At 31.7% G+C, this 27,911-nt stretch overlaps 4 protein-coding genes across 7 annotated transcripts; 1 reads left to right on the top strand and 3 right to left on the bottom strand.

The window, feature by feature from the left end:
• Nucleotides 1–2,718: 2,718 nt before the first annotated feature.
• Nucleotides 2,719–3,570, bottom strand: LOC123903762 (lectin 10-like). The gene has a single exon (XM_045953362.1). The coding sequence runs from the start codon at nt 3,568–3,570 to the stop codon at nt 2,719–2,721; it is 852 nt and encodes a 283-aa protein (XP_045809318.1).
• Nucleotides 3,571–6,972: 3,402 nt separating this feature from the next.
• On the bottom strand, nt 6,973–7,800 carry LOC123903761 (lectin 8-like). The gene has a single exon (XM_045953361.1). It carries the CDS (start codon nt 7,798–7,800, stop codon nt 6,973–6,975), a length of 828 nt encoding a protein of 275 aa, XP_045809317.1.
• A 3,232-nt stretch (nt 7,801–11,032) lies between these two features.
• On the bottom strand, nt 11,033–11,857 carry LOC123903760 (lectin 8-like). The gene has a single exon (XM_045953360.1). It carries the CDS (start codon nt 11,855–11,857, stop codon nt 11,033–11,035), a length of 825 nt encoding a protein of 274 aa, XP_045809316.1.
• A 7,506-nt stretch (nt 11,858–19,363) lies between these two features.
• On the top strand, nt 19,364–26,722 carry LOC123903759 (MADS-box transcription factor 23-like). 4 transcript variants are annotated; one of them, XM_045953356.1, is made up of 8 exons: nt 19,364–19,521; nt 19,640–19,838; nt 24,677–24,752; nt 25,222–25,283; nt 25,516–25,615; nt 25,763–25,804; nt 25,900–25,983; nt 26,298–26,722. In XM_045953356.1, exons 2-8 carry the CDS (start codon nt 19,657–19,659, stop codon nt 26,472–26,474), a joined length of 723 nt encoding a protein of 240 aa, XP_045809312.1. In that variant the 5' UTR covers nt 19,364–19,521; nt 19,640–19,656; the 3' UTR covers nt 26,475–26,722. The 4 variants fall into 4 exon arrangements, with proteins under 4 accessions (XP_045809312.1, XP_045809314.1, XP_045809311.1 ...); XM_045953358.1 differs by having other exon boundaries at nt 19,367–19,521; nt 19,636–19,838; nt 25,900–25,941; XM_045953355.1 differs by having other exon boundaries at nt 19,367–19,521; nt 19,636–19,838.
• The last annotated feature ends 1,189 nt before the right edge of the window (nt 26,723–27,911 follow it).

Raw genomic sequence — 27,911 nt, 5'->3', positions numbered from 1 at the left:
TTATATTTTGGGACGGAGGGAGTATAGGTTTAGAAACTAACAAAGAAAATCAATTTGATAGATTGAACCACATATAAATATATAATAATAATAATAATAATAAAAGTTATAATTAATATATATTAAAATAATTCTCTACTGTAAAAAAAATCCCCTCAAATCCCGACATAAATTTTGTTGATTATAAAATGGAAAATGCTAAACAGTGCCTCCGGGGCACTAGTTAAGGATGCAAAAATAGTAATTTGGCATTGGAGTTTGTGCAGTCAACTCCTCGAAAGTTTAAAAAATGTATTTTTCTTTTCAAAACTTTCTGTTTTTGGTTTCCTTAACCAGTGCCCCGGAGGCACCGGTTAGCATGACCCTTATAAAATTGAAAACATAAAGAGAACTAATTGAGTAACATTATTATCTTAAGATTCTTAAAAGAGTGTTTTGGGATACCTATAGCATTTCCCACATGCATGTATAACTAATTGAATGCCACCGTTCCATTTTTTTTACGCAATAGACCGTTCCAATGTTCCATCTAGAAAATTAAAGAGAAACCCATTTACAAAATATTTATATTTATCTTCCTTCAAATCTAATTGAATACCTAGAGAAGGCTCAAAGAGCTAGCACTTACAAAAGTATTAATATTTACCTCCCTCCCAAACTCAATTGAATATCAAGGGAAGGCTCTTATTGAAAAAGGAATGTTATGTTGTTGTTTATTCTCCAATAGCTCTCAAAGAGCAGTTACGCTCAAAGAACACTTACAACAATATTTATTTGGAGCGCAATGAATGATTTCATATTCTCATCAAAGGTCTCGGTACTTGAAAAATGTTTTGACACAACTAAAAAGGACTTCTTGAAAGTGGTTAGTGAGAAAAAAAAAAGGGTGCGACATGAATTTATTATATATGAATGGAGCACTAATCCAATAGATTGTATATTTAGATAGAGCACATTATCTTTCTAAACCCCCGCTTTGAATTTTTCTCTTTTGCTTATCTTTTCGTGGCTTGGGTCTATAGTACCCCTTGTACTTAATCCAAAATGTGGGTGTAGTATTAAATTTGTACTTATTTATCCATCCAATATATATTATACTTTTGATGTTAATAAAAAAAACCTTACGACAATATTTATATTTACCTCTCTCTCCAAAAATACTAGCGGGACTCGAATTAATTACCTCTCGAATTCAAGACCTGATTTTTTAGCACACTACTATACCAAACCTTTGAAGTTTGTAGTTTTCTAATTTATTTCTTTAGAAATTTATAGGTCTTATTTTAAAATAAAATGGTGGTATTAAGTTTGGGATTTGTTGGCTACAATGGAATTGGATCATTTGACTAATGTAAACTTTTTTATAGATTTCAAAGTAGTGGTGGATGCTTTCAATTCGTCTTTCCTTCATGACATCGAGCTAGGCTTCATCTTTGCGTCTTGTTGTTTTCTATCTTTTGCTTGTAATATAACTCTCGGAGTTTTCTAGGTGAAATCGATATGTTAAAATAGTTGCTCCTTATTTTGCAAAGGTGGCCATTTTTAATGTCAATTCTCAACTATACATTGATATTCCAACTTCAACTTGTATTCATCTTCAATGAAATAAATTTAAATTTCAATACTTAGAAAAAGATCAACAATGAATGAATAACCTCGCTAATAGAAATTTGCTAGTTTTCTGCAAATTTGAAATTTGCTGTTTTCCTGTGGATTTGGACCAAACATCTGCAGGTAATACGTTTCCTACGGAGTTTCTCAAAGATTTTAGTTCCCAGCTAATACATTTATGGGTAATTGTTTCCTGCAGAATTTGATGCCGAAAATGCAAACCAATTAGCAGAAAATTCTACAGGTAAATCCTCAGTAAATTCCGTAGGAAAATCCCCAGCAGATAAATCCGTAATAATTCCCCAGGAAATGAGTTTCCACAAATAAATCCGCAGACCTTCCCTTTGATTTTTATTTTTTTTTATTAAACACTAAAATGAATTTTTTTTTTAATAATCATAACAATAAATCATAATGTCCTTCATCCAAATGTCCCAAAATGTTCATACACCATCAATTTTGACTACAATATAACTTTCATCTGGACCTAAATGTCACTGGATCATGCTCCATCTGGACCTTTTCCACTTTCCTACTTGTTTGAGTTAATCATAAAATTAGATCCATTAACGAAAAAGTTATTTTTTGTTATATGATTATTTAGTTACTTATACATAGATGTTTTTATTGATATTGAAAATGAGAAAGTAATTGAAATCATATTATGAGTACGTAAATTGAGTTCAAGTAGTTAATTATGAGATCCTCCTATGACGAATTGTTTGGAAGAATCCAAATTTGATTTCTAGTAAAACAATTATTAATCAGATTTTCTTTTTCAAAAAAAAATTATTAATCAGATTTTATTTACTTCGTACTCGTGCCCCCACTATTCAAAATTTCTGACTCTGTCATGTCACCGGTGGAGTATAACTCAAAATTCAATTCAAGAATAATGAATTAAAACTTAAAAGAGAGTACTAAGGACTGATATAAAAAGTTAAATCAAAACAAACATAAAATATATAAAATATAGTTATACATGTGTAGAGCCATTGAATCATATCTTGTTTCTAAGGATGAATCTTTAAATCAGATGTCATCTTCACCTATGATTTTTTCCCTTTTTTCACAATCTCCATTGTCCAAATATAATAGGGTTTCATGTTACAAAGATGATTCAAAAGACCAATTAATTATCTCATGTGTTTCAACCAATTGTCCCGTAGCAGCAGAGAATCCAACTCTAACCCATTCAGGCAGAACACTTCTCAAATCGACAACAAATGAGACATGAGTTGAATTCCACTCAGTCCCAGGATAATCCACAAACACACTCAAGCTTTTAGACTCAGAGTTATAGTTTATACTAGCTTCTCCTATAGGATTTTTTTGCACAAAATTAATAGGCCATTGTGTATATGCAACTGAATCAATAGACCCAATATCAATCCCAATGTGAGGAGATTGATACGATGAAGGAGGATCCCACACATTTGTAAAACCATCAAACTCAATAGCTAGTATAGGATTTTTCGATGGAATATGTGCGGTTTCAGGGTTGAAAAGACCAAGATACCCTCCGCTTGAATTTTTTGGTAAGTCAGAATGAACCGGTCCTATAAAGAAAGCAAATCCATCTCCATGAAGTGGTTCATCATTTGTGTTCACGATGAAGGAGAAACCAGTGGAGAAATCAGCTAGTTCTCCACTGGTTTTATCCCAAATGTGAATCGGTGTGGCATATGTTGCACGTCCAACGCTATTAGGGAGTGGTTTACCATATTGGTCAGTTTTTGTTAGTCTTAGAATGCCTCCGGAGATTGTAGCATCACCCCTTGTAAGTATGTCAATATTTTCTTCCTCGAATTGTGTTATGCTGAAAGCAACGTTTTCTGATCGTGTTGGTGACGCTTGTGACTCGACATTGTGGTATTGTAGCAAGAGAGAAGTAATCAAGATTGCTGAAGAAAGGACTCGAGATTGTATGGGATTAGATTTGAAGTTGGAAAAAGCCATTTTGTTATGCAAGAGCAATGGGAAGAGTAAGCTAATTTATATTGTTGCATTTGCCGTCTAGAAGAAAATAAAGTAAAATAAATTGCCGAAATAAAGAATAAGACATGCAACTCACATAGTATAGGTGTGTTGCCATTTGCCAACTAATTAAAATTAAGGAGGAAAAACCAAGGAAAAAATTGTTGGAAACTTACAAGTACAAACTCTCCAAAATTTGAATGTCCTTTTTTGTAAACCACAGCCATACAAGAAGGGGTGAAATACTTAGGAATATGCTCACCAATTTGATTTTATTTTTATTATAGTGGCAATAATATAATTGGATATTAATAAAATATGAAGAGAAAAAAAAAATCAAAGACAAGATATTTAATTAAGACTCGGTACGTATCTGAATAAAAGACCGACTAATCTAAAAAATATCAATCTCATCGTTCATTAGCAAAGATCGAATTGAAGCATCTGTCTAACCGTCTCGATAGATGTTGCCATTATCCTTGCTTTGAAAATAACACTTATAGTGAAACTTAGTTTCAGGACAGTCCAATGCAAAACATTGTCTATTTCAGATTTGGCCTTGTTGCAATATCCGGCAAATATTAATATTGTATACATATGCTTTCTTGTATACTACTCCCTCTGTTTGATTAGGATGTTCTTTTTCAAGTTAATTGTCATTTTATGTAGTATCTCTTAAGCATTCGTTATTTTTGTCATTAATAAGGTTTTTGTGATTGAAGATTTTTTTTCCGCTATACTTAATCCCGACTTGTGGGTATCATTTGTACATATTGTTAACCAACTGCAACACTCATATTTCCTTTATGTCAAATGATGATGTATCGTCACACTCTCATAATCCATGCTTATTTGAGGAACATTAGGCTTATTTTAGAGTTTTTAAGCAATAAATGAAGAGAAAATCAACTCGGAAGCAAGATTGCTTGATACACAAGAAAACAGGAAAAGATGCAGGAAAAATATCAGTTGAACTACGCTGGGGGCGTAGCCCATCACGCGCTGCGTGATGAAGGTCTCAGAGAGCCCAAGTTTTCACTCTGATCACGCGCAGCGTGATGCCTATCACGCGCGGCGTGAAGTATTGATCAAGAAAGGATTGCTCTTTGACTAGTGCCACGCGCGGCGTAGCATTGATCACGCGCGGCGTGATGAAAGGAAAATTAACTACGCCGGGGGCGTGGGACGTTACACGCGCGGCGCAGGATGGTGATCAGCAACCACGCGCGGCGTGATGGATCTGACGCGCGGCGTGTTTCAATTCCTATATAAGGAAATTCGATTTTCTGCATCTGGGTTCGAAATTTTTGAATCTGATCTTGATATTGGGAGTTCCAGGCACGATTTGAAGACTGATCCTGTGTTCCAGAGGTGAGGAGTGGCTAGATTGGAAGCGTTCAACATCATGGGAGCTGATTCCTTGAAGTTGGAGCAAGAATTGAGCTACTTCACCATGAGAGGCTAGACCTCCATTGAGGTTGGATCATGATGAACTAAACTAATGTATTCATTGTAATCAATTGTATCTGTGATTGAATCTCTCTCTTATGAATGTTATTCAATGAAATTCTGTCCTTAATGCTTTACAATTTCTAATCAATCTTGCAATGAACCTAGATTTTAATTATGTATGAGAGTATGAGTTAAAATCAGAACTGAATTCATTGTGCATTTGAGTGTTTCCGGTCGAGAGATTGAAACATAGAATGTAGCATACGATCAACGCGTTTTCAAATACTTCGCTACCGGTAGCTTCCATCCAAGAGATTGGAGAAGTATCGGTAGAGGATAGGGTGGATTTTGACAAGAGATTGCGATTCACCATATTGTTGATCTAGTTGTAACATTCGAGTGGTTCATTACGATACAATTGAATTGCATGTGAATACTATTGTTTAGGGAATTGTTGACGATCCAACCTCATTCTTAATCATTTGATTTCTCAACGTTTTCGTACAAACAACATCATTCAAACCAAACCCCCAATATGTGTGTTATCTTTAATACGTTTATAGACACGAATTTACTTGTTTAGATCGCGCAATCCCTGTGGATCGATATTCTTTTATTACTACGTGGCGATATTCGTACACTTGCGAATAAGTCATCATCAAATATGGTTGATTTTGTAGATGTCACTTTTGACTTAACAACTTCTAAAGACAATGAACGATAGTCGGAATAGTCCCATTAATATTTTTTTTCTCCACGTCCCATTAATGTGCTTGAAAATTATTAAAAATGATGGCTATCAAAATCTTTGAATCGCTTTACACCATAAGATGGGAAATAGGCTCCCATCCAACCATGTCTAAGCCCAAATATAATCCCAGCATCTCAACATGTAATGTAAGGTATGCATGATCACAAGCTCCAATTTTCTTGGTGTAGTCTTTGATCCATTCACCATCTGAATCATGAAAAAGTTTGCTACATCTAGCAATCCCACCTTTATCCTTACACGCACCACCAATATTGAGTTTTTTTTCCTCCATATTATAATAATCTTTAATATCTTTGATGAATCTTTGTGTCACTTTGGATATATTATTCGACCTTATATAAATTTGCTTCAAAAAATTATTCTATTCCTCCACTTAAGCAAATACCAACATTTCATCGCATTTAATCATCGAAATTAACATAAATAATTATTTTCATAAGAATCACGTACAAAATTAACACAAATAGTCATTTTATCATTGAGATCGCGTCACATGTATAGTTTCATTATGCTTTTGATCGATAAATCATGGTTTTTATTTTCGATCCTAGAGGAGCACCTTTGTGTGTTTCCGCTGCCTAGCCACATTTCATTTGTTGCTTTTTCTCTTTCTTTAGGCTTTGCTACAATGGAGTTTGCAATAGTTTTGTTTTCATCTCTGTCATTAGGACCATTATTTCTACTTATAAACTCGTGCTTATGTCATCTCGTTCTCGTACTAATTCAATGTGTCTCTCGTATTCACTAGAGTTAAAACATGCCTTAAAGTTTAAAGAATCTCTCTTTAAAAAACTTACAAATTATCTACAACGAGGTTTCTACGCCGGCAGACTTTGGTAAATGGGTAATTGAGCTCACTCTCTTATATGATATGAGTGAACTCCTTACAACATGCATTGGTAGCATCTTATTAGCAAGTGCATAAACAAGCCAAAATTACAGGTTGTTAGTAGATTGTTTCTATTCCATCATTGATCAAGTGAAGTACTATTAATTTAACAAAACACAACATATTCATAAATTCAATTGAGTTCATTCTTATTAAGGAAACTTAAACATTACAAAATCAACAATAGCAATTAGCAACATAAAAACAGCTTAACAATAGTAATATTCTTTGATTACACAATTTTTTTTCTTCTCCCATACTGTGATACTCTCTACAAGTTCGAAGCAAAAGACCAAGAAAGAATGTCATGTGTTTCCGCAAGTTGGCCTGTGGAACCTGAGAAACCAACAAGAACCCATTCAGACAGAACAGCCCCGAAATCAACCGGATAAGATACACCAACTTCTACTTTGACGGGACTATTTGGATAAGTTACAAGCACACTCAATTCTTTTGAGGCCGAATTGTAACTTATGAGTGCCTTCCCTATCGATCCTTCTGGTTGGCGATCAATTGGCCACGGAACAGTGATCGAAGATTCAATCGTGTTGATGTCAATTCCTATATGAGGTGAGTTCTCTGGGAAGAGAGGGTCCCATTCATTTGTAAAACTATCAAACTCGACTGCAACAATAGAGTTTTTTGAGGTATTGAAGGCAGTTTCTTTATCGAAAAGTCCAAGGAATCCACCCTCTGAAGATGAATTGTCCGGAAACTCAAAACCCAATGATGAAATAAAGAAGGTGAATCCATCTCCGTGAAGTTGAGAACCCTTTGGATTCACAACAAACAAAAAGTCGGTGGTAAAATCCGCAACTTCACCATTTTTGGCGTAGAGATGAATAATATTATTGAATGCGGAGAGGCCAAAACTATGTGGAATTGGTTTTCCAAGTTGGTCCTTTTTAGTTAGTTGTAGCACTCCACCATTTATTATGGCATCACCGCCGAGGGCAATGCTCTTGGTATCGTTGTCAAACTCGGGAAAAGTGAAAGAAAATGTCTCTGATTTAACATTGGTAATCAACAAAAGAAAGGTTAAAATGAAAACAGAGAAGAGGTTTTGGGTTGCAAGGAGCATTGTTTTGGAGTTGGCCATGGTAGTAATGTTATGAATGATTATGCTTAGAGCAAAGGGTTAATGCATCTATATATAGGGGCTTTTGTGTTTTGAATTATTTTTAATGTTGTTTTTGGAAAATAATTAGCAATTTTGGTCAAAGTAAAGCAACGAAAATGTCTAGCATGCACATGATAAGTTACTTTGTGTTAAGCCTAATATCTTAATCTTCTAGGTAAAAGTGTAATGTCATAGTCACTTATATGGTTTCTCTTAAGTCCAATATAGATAATTCTTCGGTTGCCCCCTCATCATAACCCAACAGTGATATCAAAGTTGGTTGGTTGACGAAGGGTTTCTACTGACTCCTTGTATTTGTATCGAAAGTGTTTCAAACAAAGGTGGTCAGGTGACATGTTATGTTGAGTGCACCGGTAACAATAGTATAAGTGTATGGATGAAAAAAACTTCTGCTAAAATGGGGAGTATAAAAAATTGAGATAGATTGTTGTGACAAGTGTGAGGTGAGTTAAATCACATGTTATTTGAAAAAGTGAAGGTTGAGTATTTTATAAGTTAGATAACCAATAAACCCTAATATCTTAAAGTTTTGAATAAAAGTAGGGTGTCATTGAGTAGTTGTACTGGCCGGATCATTTGTCTCTAGCACAAAACTGGCGGAGTAAATTAAATCAGTTACCAACTGTTTTTTTTTTTTTTTTCAGTTAAACTGGCGATTAACAGTTAGATTAATGTTCGGCCCTTATTAATTAAAATGTAAATTGTTCGACCCCTTAACATTGGTTGCAAAAATGGTAAGCAATTTAAAATTTTTAATAGATAAAATAACAGATGACATTTACGATGAAGTATTTTTTTTTTTTTTTTTTTACAGATACATCTGATTGATTGGAGTTATAAATGCCTGACCAAGTAAACAAAATCATTATAGGTTTTATCAACTAGTAGTAATAAAATTAAGTTAATGGGAAAGGCAGAACACTTTTAAAAATTGTAAATTTTATAAATATGTGTGAAATTAATGTATTAAAATTTGAAATATTTAAGGTCAACTCCTTAAATGGATTTTAGTTATCTCAAGGGGATTAGTCTGTAGTTGCGCGCGGAGGATACCTTTGGTTTACCAAAAAAATTGAAATATTTAATTTGGTCAGATTTTATTTATCTGATAGTCGGATTTTGAATTATCGGATACCTCTTTCTCTAGGAACATGAGAATTAATATCAATAAAACTAAAATATTTAATTTTTTTTAATGTCAAGTAGACTAAAAACAAAAAACTTGTTTTTGTTGTCAAGGCCTGAAACATAATTTAATTGATATGAAAATGACAAAAGCTATTTTGGGTATTTAGGGCTTATGAGTTATGAGCAAAATGAGGTTGTATTCAGACAGATTAATGTGCTTCTCTCGCGTCCCCCGACTTTCCATTTTTCCTCGAGTTCTTCTTTAGTGGAGAATCAAAAAACCATCAACAGATCATCAGCATCAACATCATTCACTGCCTAGGTAGCGAATATGTTTAACTTAGTTTGCTCTGTAGACAACGAACAACATCGGTCAAGAAAAAAATAACGCAAATGCAAGTGAAGATTGGAGCAAATGTGCATTAATCTGTTGTTTGTTGGCTTTGGTGTTCACTTGTTAAGGATTTCAAACACAAATGCGAAGAAAACAATGATTTTTGGGTTTTGGAAGGTTTGAAGAGAAATTTGAGTTTTTGAGCAACTGTGGAAATGAAGGGGAAGGTGATGAGGCTCGTGTTATATATAGCAAGTGTGTTCTCATTTTACACAGTGAACTAGGTGAATAGTATTCGTTGCCTAGGTAGCGAACGATATTTTTTTCAAATCACAATGTTGTTTCTTCTGGGGACGTGAAAAGTACACAAGTTGAGTAAAAAAAATGTCACTTGCTACATAGGTTGCAAACTCACCAGTTTGCCACCCAGATAACGAGGGAATATTTTTGTCATTTTTGGGGGCACATGATAAATGGTGGGGGTGTGAAAAAAGAACTCACACTTTAGTGATCGGACAACAACAATGCCCTAATCCCTTGAACTAGTATACAATCTAATTCATTCATACTACCAAAATCATGGCACATTTAGTTTTTTTTTTCTTTCTTATAGACGAAGTGACAATCACCACAAAAAAAAAATTACATTTCCAAATTTAAACTCTGATAAAGTTGTCCAACTTAACGATATCGGCATTTATCAACTGAACTAGGATTTACAAATTTTCATTTGCATTGTGTTAAACTGTTATTTATTTAGTGTTTGGTTTTAATTCGTTGTAACTTGTATGTTTCATATTTTATTGTGTATTTTTCTTTATGTTGAGGATTTTGTGTTTAACTCTCTCAGGTGCATAACCATCTTTAATGATCTTAATTTTTATTTTATTTTTAGTATGAGAATGGGGCCTCAACAATATAAGGTTTGGCCGCGAGCTAAATAACCACTCGAAATCAATGTGTTGGATTTAATTGTCTTAATTTATTTGTATTTTGGAAGATACGTTTCCATTGGATGCTGATGAAAAACCCTATAAGGCAAGGCATATGCTTGAGGCAACACGCACAAATGGGATTATAACTTTCGAAATGGCATCAATGGAATCCTACAATCCGGTTTTATTTTTTTTTAATTTAGTGTATAATTTTAATCGGTGCAACTTGTATGTTTTAGATTTTATTTTTGTATATTTCTTTGGGTTGAGGTTGTTGAGTTTAACTCCGTCGGGTGTATAAGCAATCTTTGATGATCTTTGATATTTGATGTAATGTTATCCGAGCTTGAGTCTTCCTCTATGTATGAATGTATATCCTGATAGTTGATAGAATTCGTAATCATTCAAGCCTAGTAAGTAAGGAACACCTAGTAATTTTTGTGAATGAGAATTTCAGTAAGACATACCATTTGTATTTCGGGATTTGTATTTATTTTTTTTTTCACCACCAGTTGTACCTGGTTCGGGGGTCAGTTCTGACATCAAGTGATTTCAGCCACCACTGAACCAACTAACAATTGGTGTATTTGGGGATTTGTTAGCTAAACATAATCAGATTTGTTCAATATAATTACCACCAATGATCAAGTGAAGTACTAATATTAGTTTTGATAAATGCAACATTTTCATATATTAAGTTCATCCTTTATTAGAAACATAAACATTACAACAATTGCAACATAATAATACACTTTCAACACATTTTATTTTCTTCTCCCAGCTGTGATGCTCACTACAAGTTCGAAGCAAAAGACCAAGAAAGAATATCGTGTGTTTCGGCAAGTTGGCCCGTGGCACCTGAGAAACCAACAAGGACCCATTCAGATAGAATATCTGCGAAATCAACCGGATATGATACACCAACTTCCTCTTTGATGGGATCATTTGGATAAGTTACAAGCACACTCAATTCTTTTGAGGCAGCAGTGTAAGTTATACGTGCCTTCCCTATTGATCCTTCTTGTTGACGATCAATTGGCCAATCAACAGTGATCGAAGATTCAATCGTGTTGATGTCAATTCCTATATGAGGTGTGTTCCCTTGAGGGTCCCATTCATTTGCAAAACTATCAAACTCAACAGCAACAATAGAGTTTTTAGAGGTATTGAAGGCCGTTCCTTCATCGAAAAGACCTAGGAATCCACCCTCTGATGATGAATTGTCGGGGAACTCAAAACCCAATGACGCAATAAAGAAAGTGAATCCATCTCCGTGAAGTTCTGAACCCTTTGGATTTACAACAAAGGAGAACTCGGTGGTAAAGCCAGCAACTTTACCACTTTTTTTGTCGGAGAGATTAATAAATCCTGAAAATGCGGAGAGACCAAAACTATGTGGAAGCGGTTTTCCAACTTGGTCTTTTTTAGTCAGTTGTAGCACTCCATCAATGGTTTTGGCATCACCGCCGAGAAATATGTTTTTGGTACTGGTGTCAAACTTGGGGATGCCGAAAGAAAATGAGTTTGATTTGACATTGGTGATTAACAAGAGAAAGGTTAAAAGGAAAACAGAGAAGAGGTTTTGTTGTGCAAGGAGTATTGTTTTGGAGTTAGCCATGGTAGTAATGTTGTGAATGATGATGCTTAGAGCAAAGGGATTAATTCATCTATATATAGGCTTTTGTGTTCAGATTAAAGCAACGAAATTTGTTGTCTAGCATGACATGCTGCAGTACTTTGTTAGTGTTGAATTTGGTTTTTTTAGTTTAGGCAAATAAAATAAATTTTTATGTTAATTTTTAAGTTTTTTTTGTTTACAATGAGCTCGGGATCGAACCCAGACCTATAGCGTATTACCTGAATTACTCACTACTAGACCAAACCTAATGGTTTGATTCTTAAGTTTAACTAAGAAAAAGTGTCTTTATAAACTTTCTTTTATAAATCTTGAAAATTTTATAATAATATATAAAAGTTTATTTATTTTTGAACGAAATTGAAACTACAATTATGAATGAAATGCATTAAATTTGTTCCGTCAAAAATGTTTATTTATTTATAAGATTTTCCATAAAAAAGTTTATTTATAAGATATTTTACATAAACTCAAAAATAAATCAATTAAGTAAGGAAATTATATCCCGATGCAATTAAAGGTTGGCTTGATGTTCCACCCTTCTTTCAACATTAGTTGCAAACAAGGTAAGCAATTTTTAATAGTTAAACGATGATATTTACAACGAAATACAGCTAATAAAATTACACACTAAATATAAATTGCTTGACCAAAGTAAACAAAATCTTCATAGATTTTATCAACAAATACTTTAGTTAATTACTACTACATTACATACAGGCCATACATATGTTGACCAAACCTTTTTTTTTTTTTTTCTTCGAGTAGTCTAGTTGTTAGACTCTCACACATTTAAATGTGAAGAAATGTGGAATTTGAAATTCAAACCCCGACCACTCAATAATGTCTCTAGTAACTATCATTTGAGTTATACTCACGGGATAATATGTATGTTGACCAAACTAGGAAGGCAAATACTAATTACAAATTACAAATTGGACTTTGTGAAACCAAGGTGAAAACAGAGAGGAAGTTTGTCCTAAGTGAACAAATCAAACCTATATACTTCCTCCGTGACACTTTACTTCTATAAGCAAAAATGTACTTTTTAGATTCATTATATATTTAATGTATTTGGTCTATATTATGAACCAGATACATTAAATATACAATAAATCTAAAAAATACATTTTTGCTTATAAAATATTATGGAGGGAATATCAAGTATCAACTGAAATATCCATTTTACATTTTTGTCTATATGTTTTTGGACATTTGTCCTTAATTTGGAGGGATTAATTTCGTTTGTTTCAAGTATAAATATAAATGTGAATAAGAGATTAATAAATGATGATTTTTTCAATGAATAATATAAGGAAAATATTAACATGTGTGTTAAGGGTATGGAAGAGTCTCAAAACTGGTATTTTTCGAATCCTAGGATACAAAGTTGAATTTTATTTCGCATGATACAAACGAATTTAAGTCTAAATTCAGGATGTCTTGAGATTTTTGAAAATTTCTCATCCCACTACCCACTTTTTTCTCACCACACCCCTGGAAATTCCATTTTTGCCCTTGGTCAAAAAATTCGGAACGCGTTTTCCGAATTTTTTTAGTTCAAATTTGGAAAAAATTCGGAAAACACATTCCGAAGTTGTTTTTGAAGGCAAAAAAAATTCGGAAAACGTGTTCCGAATTTTTTGACCAAGGGCAAAAATAGAATTTCCAGGGGTGTGGTGAGAAAGTGGGTAGGCGGGATGAGAAATTTTCGAGATTTTTGAGGAGCTTGGAAGCAGTTCATCAGGAAGCCTAGAGAGCAGCCAATCACTTGGATTACTATAAAGTCCAAATCACTTGAGACTACCAAATTGAAGGCCTATTTGAGTTGTGTTATTGTTTAGTGTTTATAGTGATGTTTTCTCTTTAAGCCCCCAATGTATCTTTTATATTCTAAAAATTCAATTTTGTTCTTGATAAAAATTTCGGTTAGCAGAAATTGAAGTTTTTCCTAGTTCAAATTTAGGAAAAATTCGGTTAACAGAAACCGAATTTTTTTTTTTCAATCGTAGAAACCGAAGTTTTTATAAAAGGGCAAAAAAGTAAAACACGGGGAGGAAAAAGAATTATGGGGGACCGAAAGAGAAAACATCATTTATAGTTTTAAAAATTGTCATCTTTTTTTATTTCTTTGGGTTGAGGTTTTTGAGTTTAGATCTGAGTGTGCATCAGTATCTTTGCATTGGGATGGTCTATGAGAATTTTTTTTCGTGACTCATGGATTTTTCACATGCCTTTTTCATTTCTATTTTTACTCTTTCGTTATTTAAGTATCAGACGTTATAAAAAAGAAAAATGTGAGAAAAAAACACCCATAACATGAAATTTTCAAGATTTTACATGTCCGCTACTCAAGTAGCGAAACGTAAGTAGTGAAGTTATAAAAATGAGAATTTGAGGAAAAAAAAACACCCCTAAGATGAAATTTTCAAAACTTTACATGTCCGCCACTTAAGTAGTGGAATAGGTATTTTAATCATTTCAGAAGGCGCGCGAAAATATACGGGGGACGCCAAAAAAAGTTCTCATGGCATATATGTATTAGAGACATTGTGTTAAGATATATGTTGAGTATTTGATGTAATGTTTTTTCTATAATTTCTCAATTCGTGCCCTTTAATTATGGTATCAGAAACACATTTTTGGTAGTATATTTTGATAGATATGAATGGGAGAGTGTTGTCAACCTTTACATTAATGATTTTATAATTGGGTCCCTGTAGCAAAACATCATCTAGCGATCATGGTTACACTGCAGAATAAAATTACAGAAGAGAATCCTCCTCCGATATGAACAATAGGTGAAAATTTATCATTTCTTTTGGGCTTTGGGTCTTGCCCTTTCTATGAATGTTTCCTTACTCCTTAGTTTACAAAACAAAAAAAGAGGTTTTTTGGTGCTACCGTACTTCTCGCCTTTCTAGTTTTTTTATTTAATTCTTTTGCTATTTAAATAGTGTATCTTATAAAAATGAGAAATTTGAGAAAATACACACTTTCTAATATGAAATTTTCAAGTTTTTACATGTTCACTACTTAGTAGCGAACTCAATTCGTCACTTAAGTAACAGACATTATAAAAATATGAAATCTGAGAAAAAAAAGCATGAAATGGAAATTTTAAGATTTTACACGCCAGCTATTTACATAGCGGACATTATAAAAATGAGAATTTTGAAGAGAAAAAAAAAAACACCATGAAATTTTCAAGATTTTATACGTCCACTACTTAGTAGTGAACTGAGTTTTATTACTTAAATAGCAGAAATAATATTTTGATAATTTCAAATACGCGCAAGAAAACTCAAAGTGCACCAAATGAAATTCTCAAACAAAAAGCACTAAATTTCTTGAAATGCCAATCATTCAAACCCAGGAACATTTTAAGTAACAAATATAATCAGCTAAACACATATGAGGTTTGATGTCAATTCTAAAATGAAGCATTTTATGTATAAAAAAAATGAAGCATTTTTAAAGTTAATTAATATTAATATTTAGATATATTCTTTTTTTATATAGAGATATTTAGATATATTCTATGAACACATCAATTACATTTTTTTAATAATAGTAAAATATCCACATGCTTATGTAAGAACGAAGTAAGTATTAATAAAGTATCTACTGTATTTAAAATAATAATAATAATAATAATAATAATAATAATAAAATGTATTTAAACATGGTAGACATTCTTATATTAAAGACAAGTGTTTTAAAAGAGTTTTATAATTATTAACATGAGAATAAGTCTAAAAATAGTTATCATAGATTTTCCTATATTAAGGGTTTTTTTTTATGTTTCTTAACAAGTGTTATTAATTAGGGTATTTGCTAGCCTAACCCTTTTCTTAAATTTTTTTTTTAACAAATGCTTTAAACAAGTGCCCTAATTAAGGGCAGTTGTTAATAAATCTAATCTAAATTTAATTTATTTAAAATTGTGTAATTAGCTTTTAAAAAGGTTTAAAAGTTCTCTTTTAAGTTACTTAACAAGTGTTTTTAGAACTAAAAACATTTGTTTAGCATGAGATCTTCTTCAATATATTATTTCATGTTGTCCACATTATATTAATCTCAACTATTCAACCTTATTTTTTTATTACTCATTTCTAAACTATTTTATTTCGCTATATGATTTATCAACTATTAAATTAAAAAAAAAAAAGAAATAATCCAACGAAAAAGACAAATAAAAAGCTATTTTTGTTAGCATGACTCTTTTTCTTATAATCAAGTCTAAAGGGAGTATACAAACTTTAAGAGTGCTTAGAGAAGAGTATATTAATGATTAAGTTTCACGTGCTTCACTGATTACTGTACATGCTGCCATATGTATTTCCATAACAAACTAAAAAGAAGTGATTATCAATTAGCACAATGGTAGTAAAAGTAGCAATTTTCCAAAGTTAGAATAATTGATCAAATAAAGTATTTTTTGAATGTTGATCTTACTTGGACTCCGTACACATATGATTTCCTGATCATTGACACCTGGCTAAACTCCTATTTAGGGGCACTAAAGTAACAATAATTAATCAAGCATTAGCTGCATTATACCTTAATTTAATAAAAGTGCAATCTTAAGAATTCAGCTAAGATCGAATCTTATTGGTGAATGAAAACTTGTAGACTATTCACATGGGTTTAACCAATAGAAAACTAGAATTAGAGACAATATGTCCAAACTTTATGACAACTTGCACATTACCTAGCAATTATAATAATGTAGCTAAATCGAGTATTTTTGAATGGATTCTAATGTTTTGAGGAACACTAAAATCAAAAGATATATTTCTAAGTATAGTAGCGCGTGGGGGTGTCCCTCTCTTGTGACTCAACTCTTTACGGGTACCGCAAATAACGTAAAATTGCTCAACATTGGTCTCAACTTGACATGGGCGTGCAAAGGCTTTCTTTCTAGTGTTGGTCTTTTGTGAGTGAGCGACAATAGGTTGAATCGAGTTAGGTTTTATATTCGATATGGCGCAAAAAATAGGTTGTAAACTATGAAGTACAAACACCTCAATGATTAACTGTGCCGCGGTGTCCAACACATATCGGTGTCCGACACTCATATGACACCCGTACGACACGTGTCGAATAGCTCAGACCTGTGTTAAAAAAAATCAATTTTAACTTTACTTTGACATTCCTTTGATCGGTGTCTGACACCTATAAGACATTCGTACAACACGTGTCAAACAAGTGTCAAATTATTTTTTCTTTACTTATACTCTCTTTAGGCACATATCAGACATATCTATAAAACATAAAGATGTGTCGAAACAACATTATTGATCAATGAGAGATTTAAGACGTTACATTTTGATTACAATATTTTTATCTTTTTCGATAGTAAATAAATAAAGGTAAAATACGTACTGCTTATATTTTGTTTTAAAATATATATTTTTTATGAAATAACTTTTACTCAACTTAGATTTACATATATATATTTTTTATTCTCAATTTATACATTTTATAAATATATAGCGGTGTCGGTGTCCTAAATTTTTTACATTAGAAGTGTCGCGGTATCCGTGTTAGAGTCTGTGCTTCATAGGCTGTAAATAAGTTAAGTCAATTACATAAGAAGTTTTATTAATTGCATTCATAGAATTTTGAGTTTGATTTAACTCATACACTATATAATTATGAGTTTAATTGTTGTGCACTGCTGGTGTAAAGTTATTTAATTTATAGATGCATCAAATAATGTGTTGCTACATCATTTAATGAATGTGACACGTCATGTGTTTTAAAATACATTATATGATGTCAATATATTATTATATGCATGTGTAAAATAATTTTACACCGACACAATGTATTGGTTTGTAAGGTAAGCAAAAATTTCTACTTATAAACATATATGTAGGTCATTTTTCATCTTATGTGACTTGTAACACACTTTCTCACTTCTGCATTATTGAGTTTAGTACGTGGATATAAATGATGGAGGCTTGATGGTGGAAACTTGATAGTAGGTGCAAGTTAGTCCAACACATTTCGAGGCCTCAGGTGAATCAGAAGAAAAAAAATAGTAAAATTTAAAAAACACAATTTTTTAAAAAGAGTAGTTTTTTATTTAAAATGTTAATAACATCACTAATATAAAAAAAATAATTATATTCTAATTAATAATAATTGACGGTGTTTTCAATAAAATTGCAACTTAGACTTAGTACACTTGCTAAAAAAAACTAACAAAATTTTTGGCGTCGTTGTTGGGGATTGTTGATTTTTCAACAAAGCAATTAGATTTCATTTATGAATTTTAGTTTTTTTTGTCAATTATTATAAAAAAAATTGTATCTTATTAATTTTAGAAATTAATTATTTATTTTCAAAGAAATCATAAATTTAAATTAAATATAAAAGATAAAAAAATGTAGTTTTTTAAAAATAAAGCAGTGTAGTTATTTTAATTATAGAGTGATTCTATTTATAAAAAAACTCATTATCATTTTATAAAATAAAACAACTTTTAAAATAGTTCGTGTAATTCCCTCCCACACCATTTTTCTTAGTAGTGTGTTCCTTTCTCTCCCACACCATACACCAAATTTTAATTTTTCTATTTTCTTAAATAAAAATCAATCACAGGGAGTAGTAGAACTCAGAACCCTAACTCTTAACAAATATATACCATTACACTAATTGATACTTGGTATTTTTAAATTTCAGTACAAATACTTAACCAACCGTCCTTGATTAGGTGACTTAATGAATCTTAAAGAATATAGTGTTCAAGTAGTCACAACTCATTATCAACTTCACCCTCCACTATTTGGTTTAGTGTGTTAATTTTTATTTTGGTTGATAGACGAAAATTGAAAACTTACACATATAAAGTTGAGTGACCGGTGTTTGAACCCAGGTCAAAAACATGATAGCAAGTGGTCAAATAGATTATGAAGAATTTTTTTTTTTGTCTTAGATGAAGTGATAAATCTACTGAAAATAAACTCACATAATTGCGAGATCCTGAGTTTGAACCGGATAACGACGTCTGGCCTAACAATTTCGACATTTTTTTGGTTGAGTTAGGACTTATGAGACGAAGAATGCTTTTTAAATTGAGTCTGATAATAGAATTAACAAATGACGGCAACCATAATTTCTTAAGTACTGTAGCATTTTCCTTTCCTTTTTTTTTGACAGTAGCATTTTCCTTTACTTCAAAAAATAAAAATAGCATTTTCCATTCACTATATTATTGTGCATATTTGTAACGTGTCAGTGACTTATACGGCTGACGGCGCCATAAAAATGCTCAAAAATAAACGCAATATTGTTTATTTATAATTTCATACATGTAGTTCCTTGAATAACGTAATCAAATACTAATTCACTGTAGAAAGTACATACAATTCACAACTCACAACTCACAACTCACGAGTTGCTGCAGTGATCTACAATTAATAATATTTATTTATTTTATTTTTTAAATCAACATAGATATTCTAATCTAGTGTACTTACACCATACCATAAGCACCTTCCCTAATTTTCACCCAACTTTCTATACCTTAATTTCTACTTATAAAACTTCTCTTCCAACTTTTACAACCCACAAAATGGAAACTCTTCTTCCTTCACCATCAAAAACTTTGAGTACTCATCTTTAACATCAATCAAGTAAGACACTTAATTAGCTTCTTTTTAATTATTTTTCCTTTTTTCTTTTTATCATTATATATATATATATATAAACTCAAAGTATAAATACTAATCATATCTAAGAAACCCTAGCTAGGGGCTTAAATTAAGAATATGGGAAGGGGGAAGATTGTGATAAGAAGGATCGACAATTGTACAAGTAGGCAAGTGACTTTCTCAAAGAGGAGAAAAGGATTGATCAAGAAAGCTAAAGAGTTAGCAATCTTATGTGATGCACAAGTTGGACTTTTTATATTCTCCAGCACTGGAAAGCTTTATGAATATGCAAATACCAGGTTTAATTCATTTCTTAATTTTAATTTGCAATATAAATTATATGGATCGATCATGATTGATATTTTTTTGTGTTATTAATATATATATGGATCATAGTGCTTTGAAAGTACTAGTTAGTACTACTTAACATATATTAGATTCAGATTTTGAACCAGCTGAATATGATAAGTAAGGTGTACAACACGAGTCTTGTAAACTCTGGTATCGAATTTGATTTCTAAATATTTGTTAATTTGATGGTAAATCGAATCATATATATAAGCAGAAAGTGAGTACAAGAGGTACCAAACAAAAATAATTTTAAAAAGAAACAAAAAAGAATGATACGACTGTAAACAAGAGCCAAGATACAATATAACGAACACAAAATCCAACTCAAGGTCGGACAAATCATCCAAAATTATTTCAGGGGCGAATTCTATTACCCACTCATAATGAGTACAACAAGGTAGGTCTTGAGGACCTTAGCTAAAAACTAATTAATTGAGTAAAAGAAAAATGTATCCACCAATTAATTTCAACTATCAACATAAACCACTTTATTAGAGAAAACAACATCATTCTGCGATTTCCTGATCAATCGCATCACAATATGCCAAGTCAAAGTCAAGTGACGATTAAGTTGAAAAAACTACTTTTTAGAAGAAATGTAGTTTTGCCAACGATTTGTAACAAAAAAAGACGTTGCAAAAAATTAAATTTCTTGTAGCTAGATATACTTCTTTTTAGTCCTATAAATATAAGAGAAAGTTAATTTTTAGATGTATATCATTCTTGGACACAAATTTAAAAATGCTATACTATTATATTCACACCTACACTATATATGTGATGAAGTACTCCAAAAATGATTAAAAAAAATTAAAAAAAAATATGGATGATAATACTTTTGATCAAGACCAACCCTCCTTAAACTTACACCCTTAAGTGAAAGCTTATGAATGAATGCATTAATATTATATATTTGAACTTATATTAACCTTCTTGTATATTATAAAAATAAAATAAAAAAATTAACCTTCTTGTATATTGTGTGTGTGCTCTCAAAGGCATCTATTAGCAAGTACTAGTATTTAAGTCACATAAGTACTGTCAAAAAAAAAAAAAAAAAGTCACATAAGTGGAACCTTATTGAACAAAATATTAATGAAAACTTCTTAACATGCAAATGGTTTATTCATCAAACGATAGGCATGTTTAAGGAAATACTAAGGTGGGACTTGTGTACCCATAATAGGAAAAAGACATGTCAACTTATTATATATTATATCCCCCAAACCATTAGCGCCAATGGAGCTGCATTCCGCTTAGATTATATTGTTTGGATTTAAATATTATGTATACACTAAAAGAAAAATTAACGACCAATTTTTTTTTTTTATTGCATATTATATATAATATTATTTGTCATTCAAAAAAATATTATGTTGTTTGGATTTCATCTCCTTAATCACTAACATTTTTCTATATAAAAAAACGTTTTACCAATTTAAGGTTGCCAAAAAATATACATGATTCCATTATTTGAATATAGCTTTAGCTATTTCTAATCTAATTTTTTTAGGTTGATACCATACCAAGTCTTTTTAGTCAATGTGAATTGTGAAGTATATCCAAGATGTGGAAGTGATAAGCAACACACTAGTCGCATGAACATGTCCATCCCAAAAGTAATATTTAAGTCATATGTTTAATTAGGATCATAATCAATAATCATTGGCAAATGCACGCATTGTCTCTAGTCTCCACTAGTTTTAATATCCAAACCATATAGTGTAATAATAAAAGTATAAAACCTAGTTTGTACCCCAAAAAAAAAAGTATAAAACCTAGCAACTAGCTAGCTAATTAAATGGAAATTACCTTTGTAGATAGGTTTCATTGTTGCTAATTAGGATATAGTATGTGTGATTGGGATGAGATCCTAATTCAATCTTGTGTTCTTACTTTCTATATAGGGTGTCGCATATGCTAGCTTTTCACTAACTCAAACTACAAACTTAATCTAGACTAAAGCTTTTAAACCAACAATTGAATTTGTCAATTGATAAGAGATATTTGACCTTGTAAGAGAAAAAACACATTTTATGTGTCCAATTCTCCGATGACTTTTTGACTAATTTTTTTAAATAAAAATAACATTCTTTTTTCTACAATAAAAATAGCAATTAAATTGGAGTTTAACGAATACACTGACATTTAATGAGAGGCTTCAATTTATTTTATTTTTTTCGTTATATCATCAATTTCAAAATACACTTAATAAAGTGGTGTGGAAATGGACAACATAGTACATTTTTATTGAAAGTGGGTGGAAATTTTCTTTCTTTTTTGAATAAATTGTAATGAATATTTTTTTCACTAGTATTAATTTGGCTATATAATGATCTATGTTTACATTGTGTTTTGCCACATTAATATATTTTGACAAAATATAAGCAAAAGTTATTTTTTTGGGTTCATTATATGATTAAAGTATTTGGATTATATTATATACTAGATACATTAATAATACAATGAACCTAAAAAGTAATTTTTGCTTATATTTTGTTACAGAGAGTGTAGTTTCTCTGTAGCTTATCAAAATAGGGTCTTGCTAACAAGTGCTCCTGAAGTACTCTTTAAGCATTTTATTTAAAGAAATAATTTATTTAAAAAGTTAAAATATTCTAATTTTCAATACGTAGTTTTTTTTTTTTACTAATAGTTTAGTGGCTAGATATTTCACCTTAAAGGTGAATGTGTCCGGCGTTTGAACCCCGATTCCTGCACATACATTGTGATGTCCATACCAACTGAGTATGTTTTAGTCTCTTATTTTGACAAAACTGCAATTTTGATCCTTTATTTTTAATCAAGCAATTTTGGTCTTCCGTTTCATAAATTTTTTACCAGCCTATGATTTTGACATTCAATTTAATGGCGTGAAAATAAATTAGATAATCTGACATGCAAAGGATATGTCTGAGAGTTTTAAAAAATGGGATGTTAAAATGAGTCATGACCAATTCATATAAAGGTAAAAAAAAGATCAATTGAAATTATACATGGAGTTGGGACTTGGGAGTGAAAATTTATCTTCACGGCAATGGTCAAAATTATGGGTTGATCAAAATTTTAAAAATGATGACCAAAATTGTGCAATTGAATAAATTGGGTGATTTGAGTAATGGTATCCGGATAAAATTTTGTCACCCCCTATTCTCTCTATGAGTGAGGGTCAAGTAGATCGTGAAGAGCTTCTGATATCATCTTAGAAATGGTGCGTGGATAGAAACGGTGGGTGATCCGATGGGAAACCTAATAACAGATGGCCCAACAGATCGGTGTTTTCTACTTGAATATTGGTGGTCAACTTGTTTTTTTCCTCTTCCTAGTGGTTGTTTTTCTCTTCTTTTCTCTAGGGGTTGGTTTTCTGATGGTCGAGCTGTGAGGTGTTTTTGTCCTATTAAGGTGATTTTTGGGAGTTTTTCTTGGTGCTTTTGGTGTTGGAGATTTTGTAGTTTTATATTTGTTGACAATTATATCGGACACTACTAGAAATGCCTCTCTCATTCCTCTTCTTAAAGAAGTTATATCCCTAGCTACTGCAGCTACGTACGTTCATGGAAAACATCTATCATGCATCCACAGAGAAAGAAAAATGTCTATCGATGTGCTTCTTTTCAAGGAGAGTCTTCAAATGTTTTTATGTCCTTCACTTCATTTAATTTTGTTAGGTGGTGTTAAGGGATGTTGATTTGCCTAGTTCGATTCAGTACTTTATTTTCATCAAAAAACAAATAAAAAGAGAAAGTAAAATTATTTAGTATGTTTTAGTTATGAAAATGTTGGACCGTGAAGGAGGAGTCTCACTTGATTGGATCAATATATTGGACATCGAGCATTTGTATAAGTGACTTTGACATCACACTTTCACCCAAAATATTAAGATATTAGGTTTATGGATCATCTTTCTTATAAAGTGTGTTCAACCTCAACTCTTACAAACAATGTGAGACTTAACTCACACTTGATAGATCTCAACATCTCCCCTCAAGTGTGAGTGTCTTTGTGTCCACGATCCATCACCACTCATCTTACTCGATTAGATCAACATATTGGACATTGAGCCTTTTCAAAATATATATATATATATATTGGACATAGCACTCATGCAAGTGACTATGACACTACACTATAACCTAAAATTTTAAGGTATTAGGTTTATGTTATTAAGTGTTTAAGTTCAACTTTTCCAACTAATGTGGAACTTAATTCACACTTGATAGATCTCAACGTAAAAAGTTATGATTATCTTATAACTTGTAAACTGTTTAAAAAAATTATAGAATTGTGATTTGTTTTTCTTATACTCATTTGATGAATTAGAAAAACACAAACATTCTTTTTACGATAAAGAAAAAACTATGATTAAGTATAAAATACATAGAAATAAATTGGGTAAATGACCACTTTTTTTCGTGGAAGTGTCGTTCATTGTTATGGTAGTTTCTAAATTAGCAAAAACTAATATTTTTTTTGGTTAATAGACAATATGACAAAGTCATTGAAAACTTACACACACAAAGTGGTGTGATCGGGGTTCGAGCCCCAGTCCTAACGTCCGACGCTAGCAATTTCAACATTTTTGCTAGTTTGTGGACAGCAAAAAACTATTTTAAAGTCCCTAATTCTAACCTCTGTTAATCAAAGTGGTCTAAAATGTTAAATTGTTGTTAATTTTGATGATGTGTCCACTTTTGTTTGCCACGTCATCATCTGCTTGTTTAGTCATGTTAAATTGTTATTTATTTAGTCTAAAATGTGATTGTGATTATTCTTTATATTGTGGCAGCATGAAATCAGTGATTGAGAGATATAACAGTTGCAAGGAAGATCAACAAGTGACAAATCCAGATTCTGAACTCAAGGTATGTCCCATATCATGTTCTGCCATAAATAACAGCTAAGAGAAAAGTGTCTTTCAAGTCTATCATCACTTTATGATTTTATATGTAAGAAAATCATTCAAATTGCTTCATCCAACAAAACGTTTTGAAAATGCAGGATGCATCTTATGATGTAATGAAATTCAACTTTTATTTAAGATGATTGGAGTGATAAGAATTGAATTCTTGATCATTTAGTAGAATATAGCGCCTCTATGTGACAATATTTTGTACTATATGCCTATCGCGGAACAATAGTGATGTGTTCGAATTCCACTACGCTATATCGGAGTATTTGACATTCTGTTTCGCAATGATTTCATATATCATAGTGGTCCAGTTGATTGTTGAAGCATTCTGTTAGGATCTAACTCAAAATTATTAATATCAACCAATCACATTTGTTTCCTTTGCATTACTCATTGACATTATTTTACTTGATTACTGATAGTTTTGGCAAAGGGAAGCAGACATTTTAAGGCAACAACTACAGGCTCTACAAGAAAATCATCAGTACAACCTTTCATCGAATTTATTCAGCGTTTTTTTTTTCCAATTCTATTCTACTTATTAAACCATTTGTATCCTGATCATTAAATATCTCAGTTACTTATTTGTTCTGATTATAGACCTTATCATACTTTTTCGCTGGAATTAAACCTGAAATAGTATATGTATATGTCCGCGTTTCACTATTTTGGCAAAGTGGTGACTGGCGCGTTTCACTAACATTTTGACGACGCAGGCAAATGATGGGAGAACAGCTTTACGGTTTGAGTATCCGAAGCCTACAAGATTTAGAGAGTCAACTGGAACTGAGTCTCCAAGGAGTTCGCATGAAAAAGGCCGGTTAACTACCTATAGTACCTAATACCTTTTATATTTACATTGAGATAGATGAATATAAATTATAAATCCGTTTAATTGATTAAGCTAATTAAGAACCATGCTAAAAACCAGAAAGCAATTAACATGCTTAACAAATTCTGCAGGAGAAAATTCTGACAGACGAAATCCAAGAGCTGAACCGAAAGGTAATTCTAATTTCTCAGCAGTGGCCTTCGCTATTTTTCGTCTAAAAATTTTACAAAATTTATTAAACTTTTTGTTCCGATTTCCTCATATACAGGGAAGCCTAATCCATCAAGAAAATGTGGAACTCTATAAGAAGGTAAGCCTCATTCAACAAGAAAACACACAACTACACAAAAAGGTAACCCGCGTTTTTGTCAGTTAATCTAAGCAGCATTCCGAAAACCACCAGAGACTCGCATGACATCAGTGTTGTGAGTCGCAGATCACATAAAACAGCAGTTGGTTCAAATTTTGCAATCTTATAGTCCTATAGCCGCTATTTGAAATCGCGTATTGTAGAACAATTGTGGTTTGCTGAAATTATGTTACACTATAAAGTGCTATAGCCGTTATTTGACAACACTGTGTCACATTCACTTAGGCCATAAAGTGTGACAAATTCAATTTGAATATACATGTTACTTGACAATGAAGTTAATGTGAATGTTCTAGGTCTATGGGACATCAGATACGGCAGCAACCGCAACAAGCAAAAACGCATTTGGTCAATTTCCGTATGGTGTTTTCGAAGGAGGAGATTGTCCACAAACATTATTTAACCTTCAGTTATGTCTACCTGAGCAAGAACAGTACTGTGAAACCTCAGGCAGTGGAAGTGCAACAAAATGAAAGTGTCAAGACTAAAGTCTAATGAGATTTTAGTAATAAATTTGGAAAATAATGATGATATAATTAATATTGCTATGTTATGTTATGCTATGCAACACAATAATCATATCTAGTGAAGTGAAAATAGTGTTTTGTTGATTAATACAGAGAATCCACCATAGCAGAGAAGAATCCACAGGATTCCAAATTTTGTGAAATTGGATTACTTTGATTATGAATCTATGATAAACGCTACATTGACATGTAAAGTTACATGAGTTTAATTTTGATTCAAGGTTAATATAAAAGTTTTAAATTTTCACTGTCAAATAATTACAATCAATCTTATATTAACTAAAGTCGACTATTTTTAATGATTCAATTATAATAACCGATTACAAAACATTTTTATTTGGCTTGTAGACGAAGTGTAGTGAAACTCACACACACACTACTGCGAGGTCTTTGGCGAAATTAGTTAGTCCAATTAGTCCTTTCATTGAAACTAGTTTCTGGTGAGACAATTAGTCCAATCGATTGAGATTGAATCGTCCAATTTTCGAAATTTGAATTCTTATTTGTTCTCGGTTTTGGAATCATAAACTCATTACCCGAACCAAACCACTCTGTACTTGAACAGGTTGGTTCAAGTTGAACCCAATCTTAAATGTGTTTGGATAAAATGCGAGTTGGATTGGGTTAGTTTGGATTACCAGATTGAATGCGTCATTGTACTCGTGAACACCTGCTATGACTAAGGCAAAATATATTCAAGAAACTTGAATTTGTTTGTACTGATAATCTATAGGTAAAATTCATTTAAAACTTAATATTTTAAATATAAATTAATATAAAAATATGACATGACTGCTCATAATCGGATTCGCCGCGGTAGTTTATTTTGGCCAACCAATCTTAATCTAATGGTGGAGATTATTTAGTAATACTTTAGTGAAAATGTAATATAAGCCGACCAATCTCAAATCAACATATGTGATCGATTAATACGTCTAACTGTGGCCTTTGTTTACTGCACTTGATCCAGGACCCTCCAAATCTAAATCACTTATATAAAAAAGAATTACTAGTAAAATCTATCTATGCATTCCAAAAGAAAAAGGATAAAAGGAACCATTAGAATATTCTTTGTGTACATGAAAATTAAGAATATGTCCCACAACCAGCTACCCCTGCTCAAAATGATAAACAAAAACTAGCAAAGCTAATAATGATATACTGCTAGCTCATTACAAATTTGCAAAATTATTAACATAAATATCATATCCATTTTAAATCTTTAACTTATTAAACAACTATTGCAACATTGAAAAATATGCTCTTATAATCTTCTAAATTTTAAATCAGTCCAATGTGCAGTGACTTTCATAAGTCATAAATCAATCAACATACATCATATATACATGATTGGTTCCTGAGACTTTCACTGTGCAAAAAGGA

Source organism: Trifolium pratense, linkage group LG2 (genome assembly GCF_020283565.1).
Source record: "Trifolium pratense cultivar HEN17-A07 linkage group LG2, ARS_RC_1.1, whole genome shotgun sequence".
NCBI classification, from domain to species: Eukaryota; Viridiplantae; Streptophyta; class Magnoliopsida; order Fabales; family Fabaceae; genus Trifolium; species Trifolium pratense.
This window is presented reverse-complemented; position numbering and strand designations above follow the sequence as displayed.

Bases quoted from the DNA above. Each gene is read 5' to 3' on its own strand.
- LOC123903761 (XM_045953361.1), bottom strand. From the start codon at position 7,800: ATGGCCAACTCCAAAACAATGCTCCTTGCAACCCAAAACCTCTTCTCT.
- LOC123903762 (XM_045953362.1), bottom strand. From the start codon at position 3,570: ATGGCTTTTTCCAACTTCAAATCTAATCCCATACAATCTCGAGTCCTT.
- LOC123903759 (XM_045953356.1), top strand. From the start codon at position 19,657: ATGGGAAGGGGGAAGATTGTGATAAGAAGGATCGACAATTGTACAAGT. The intron at 24,753-25,221 runs GTATGTCCCATA...GATTACTGATAG, and splicing joins ATCCAGATTCTGAACTCAAG to TTTTGGCAAAGGGAAGCAGA. The intron at 25,805-25,899 runs GTAATTCTAATT...CCTCATATACAG, and splicing joins TCCAAGAGCTGAACCGAAAG to GGAAGCCTAATCCATCAAGA.
- LOC123903760 (XM_045953360.1), bottom strand. From the start codon at position 11,857: ATGGCTAACTCCAAAACAATACTCCTTGCACAACAAAACCTCTTCTCT.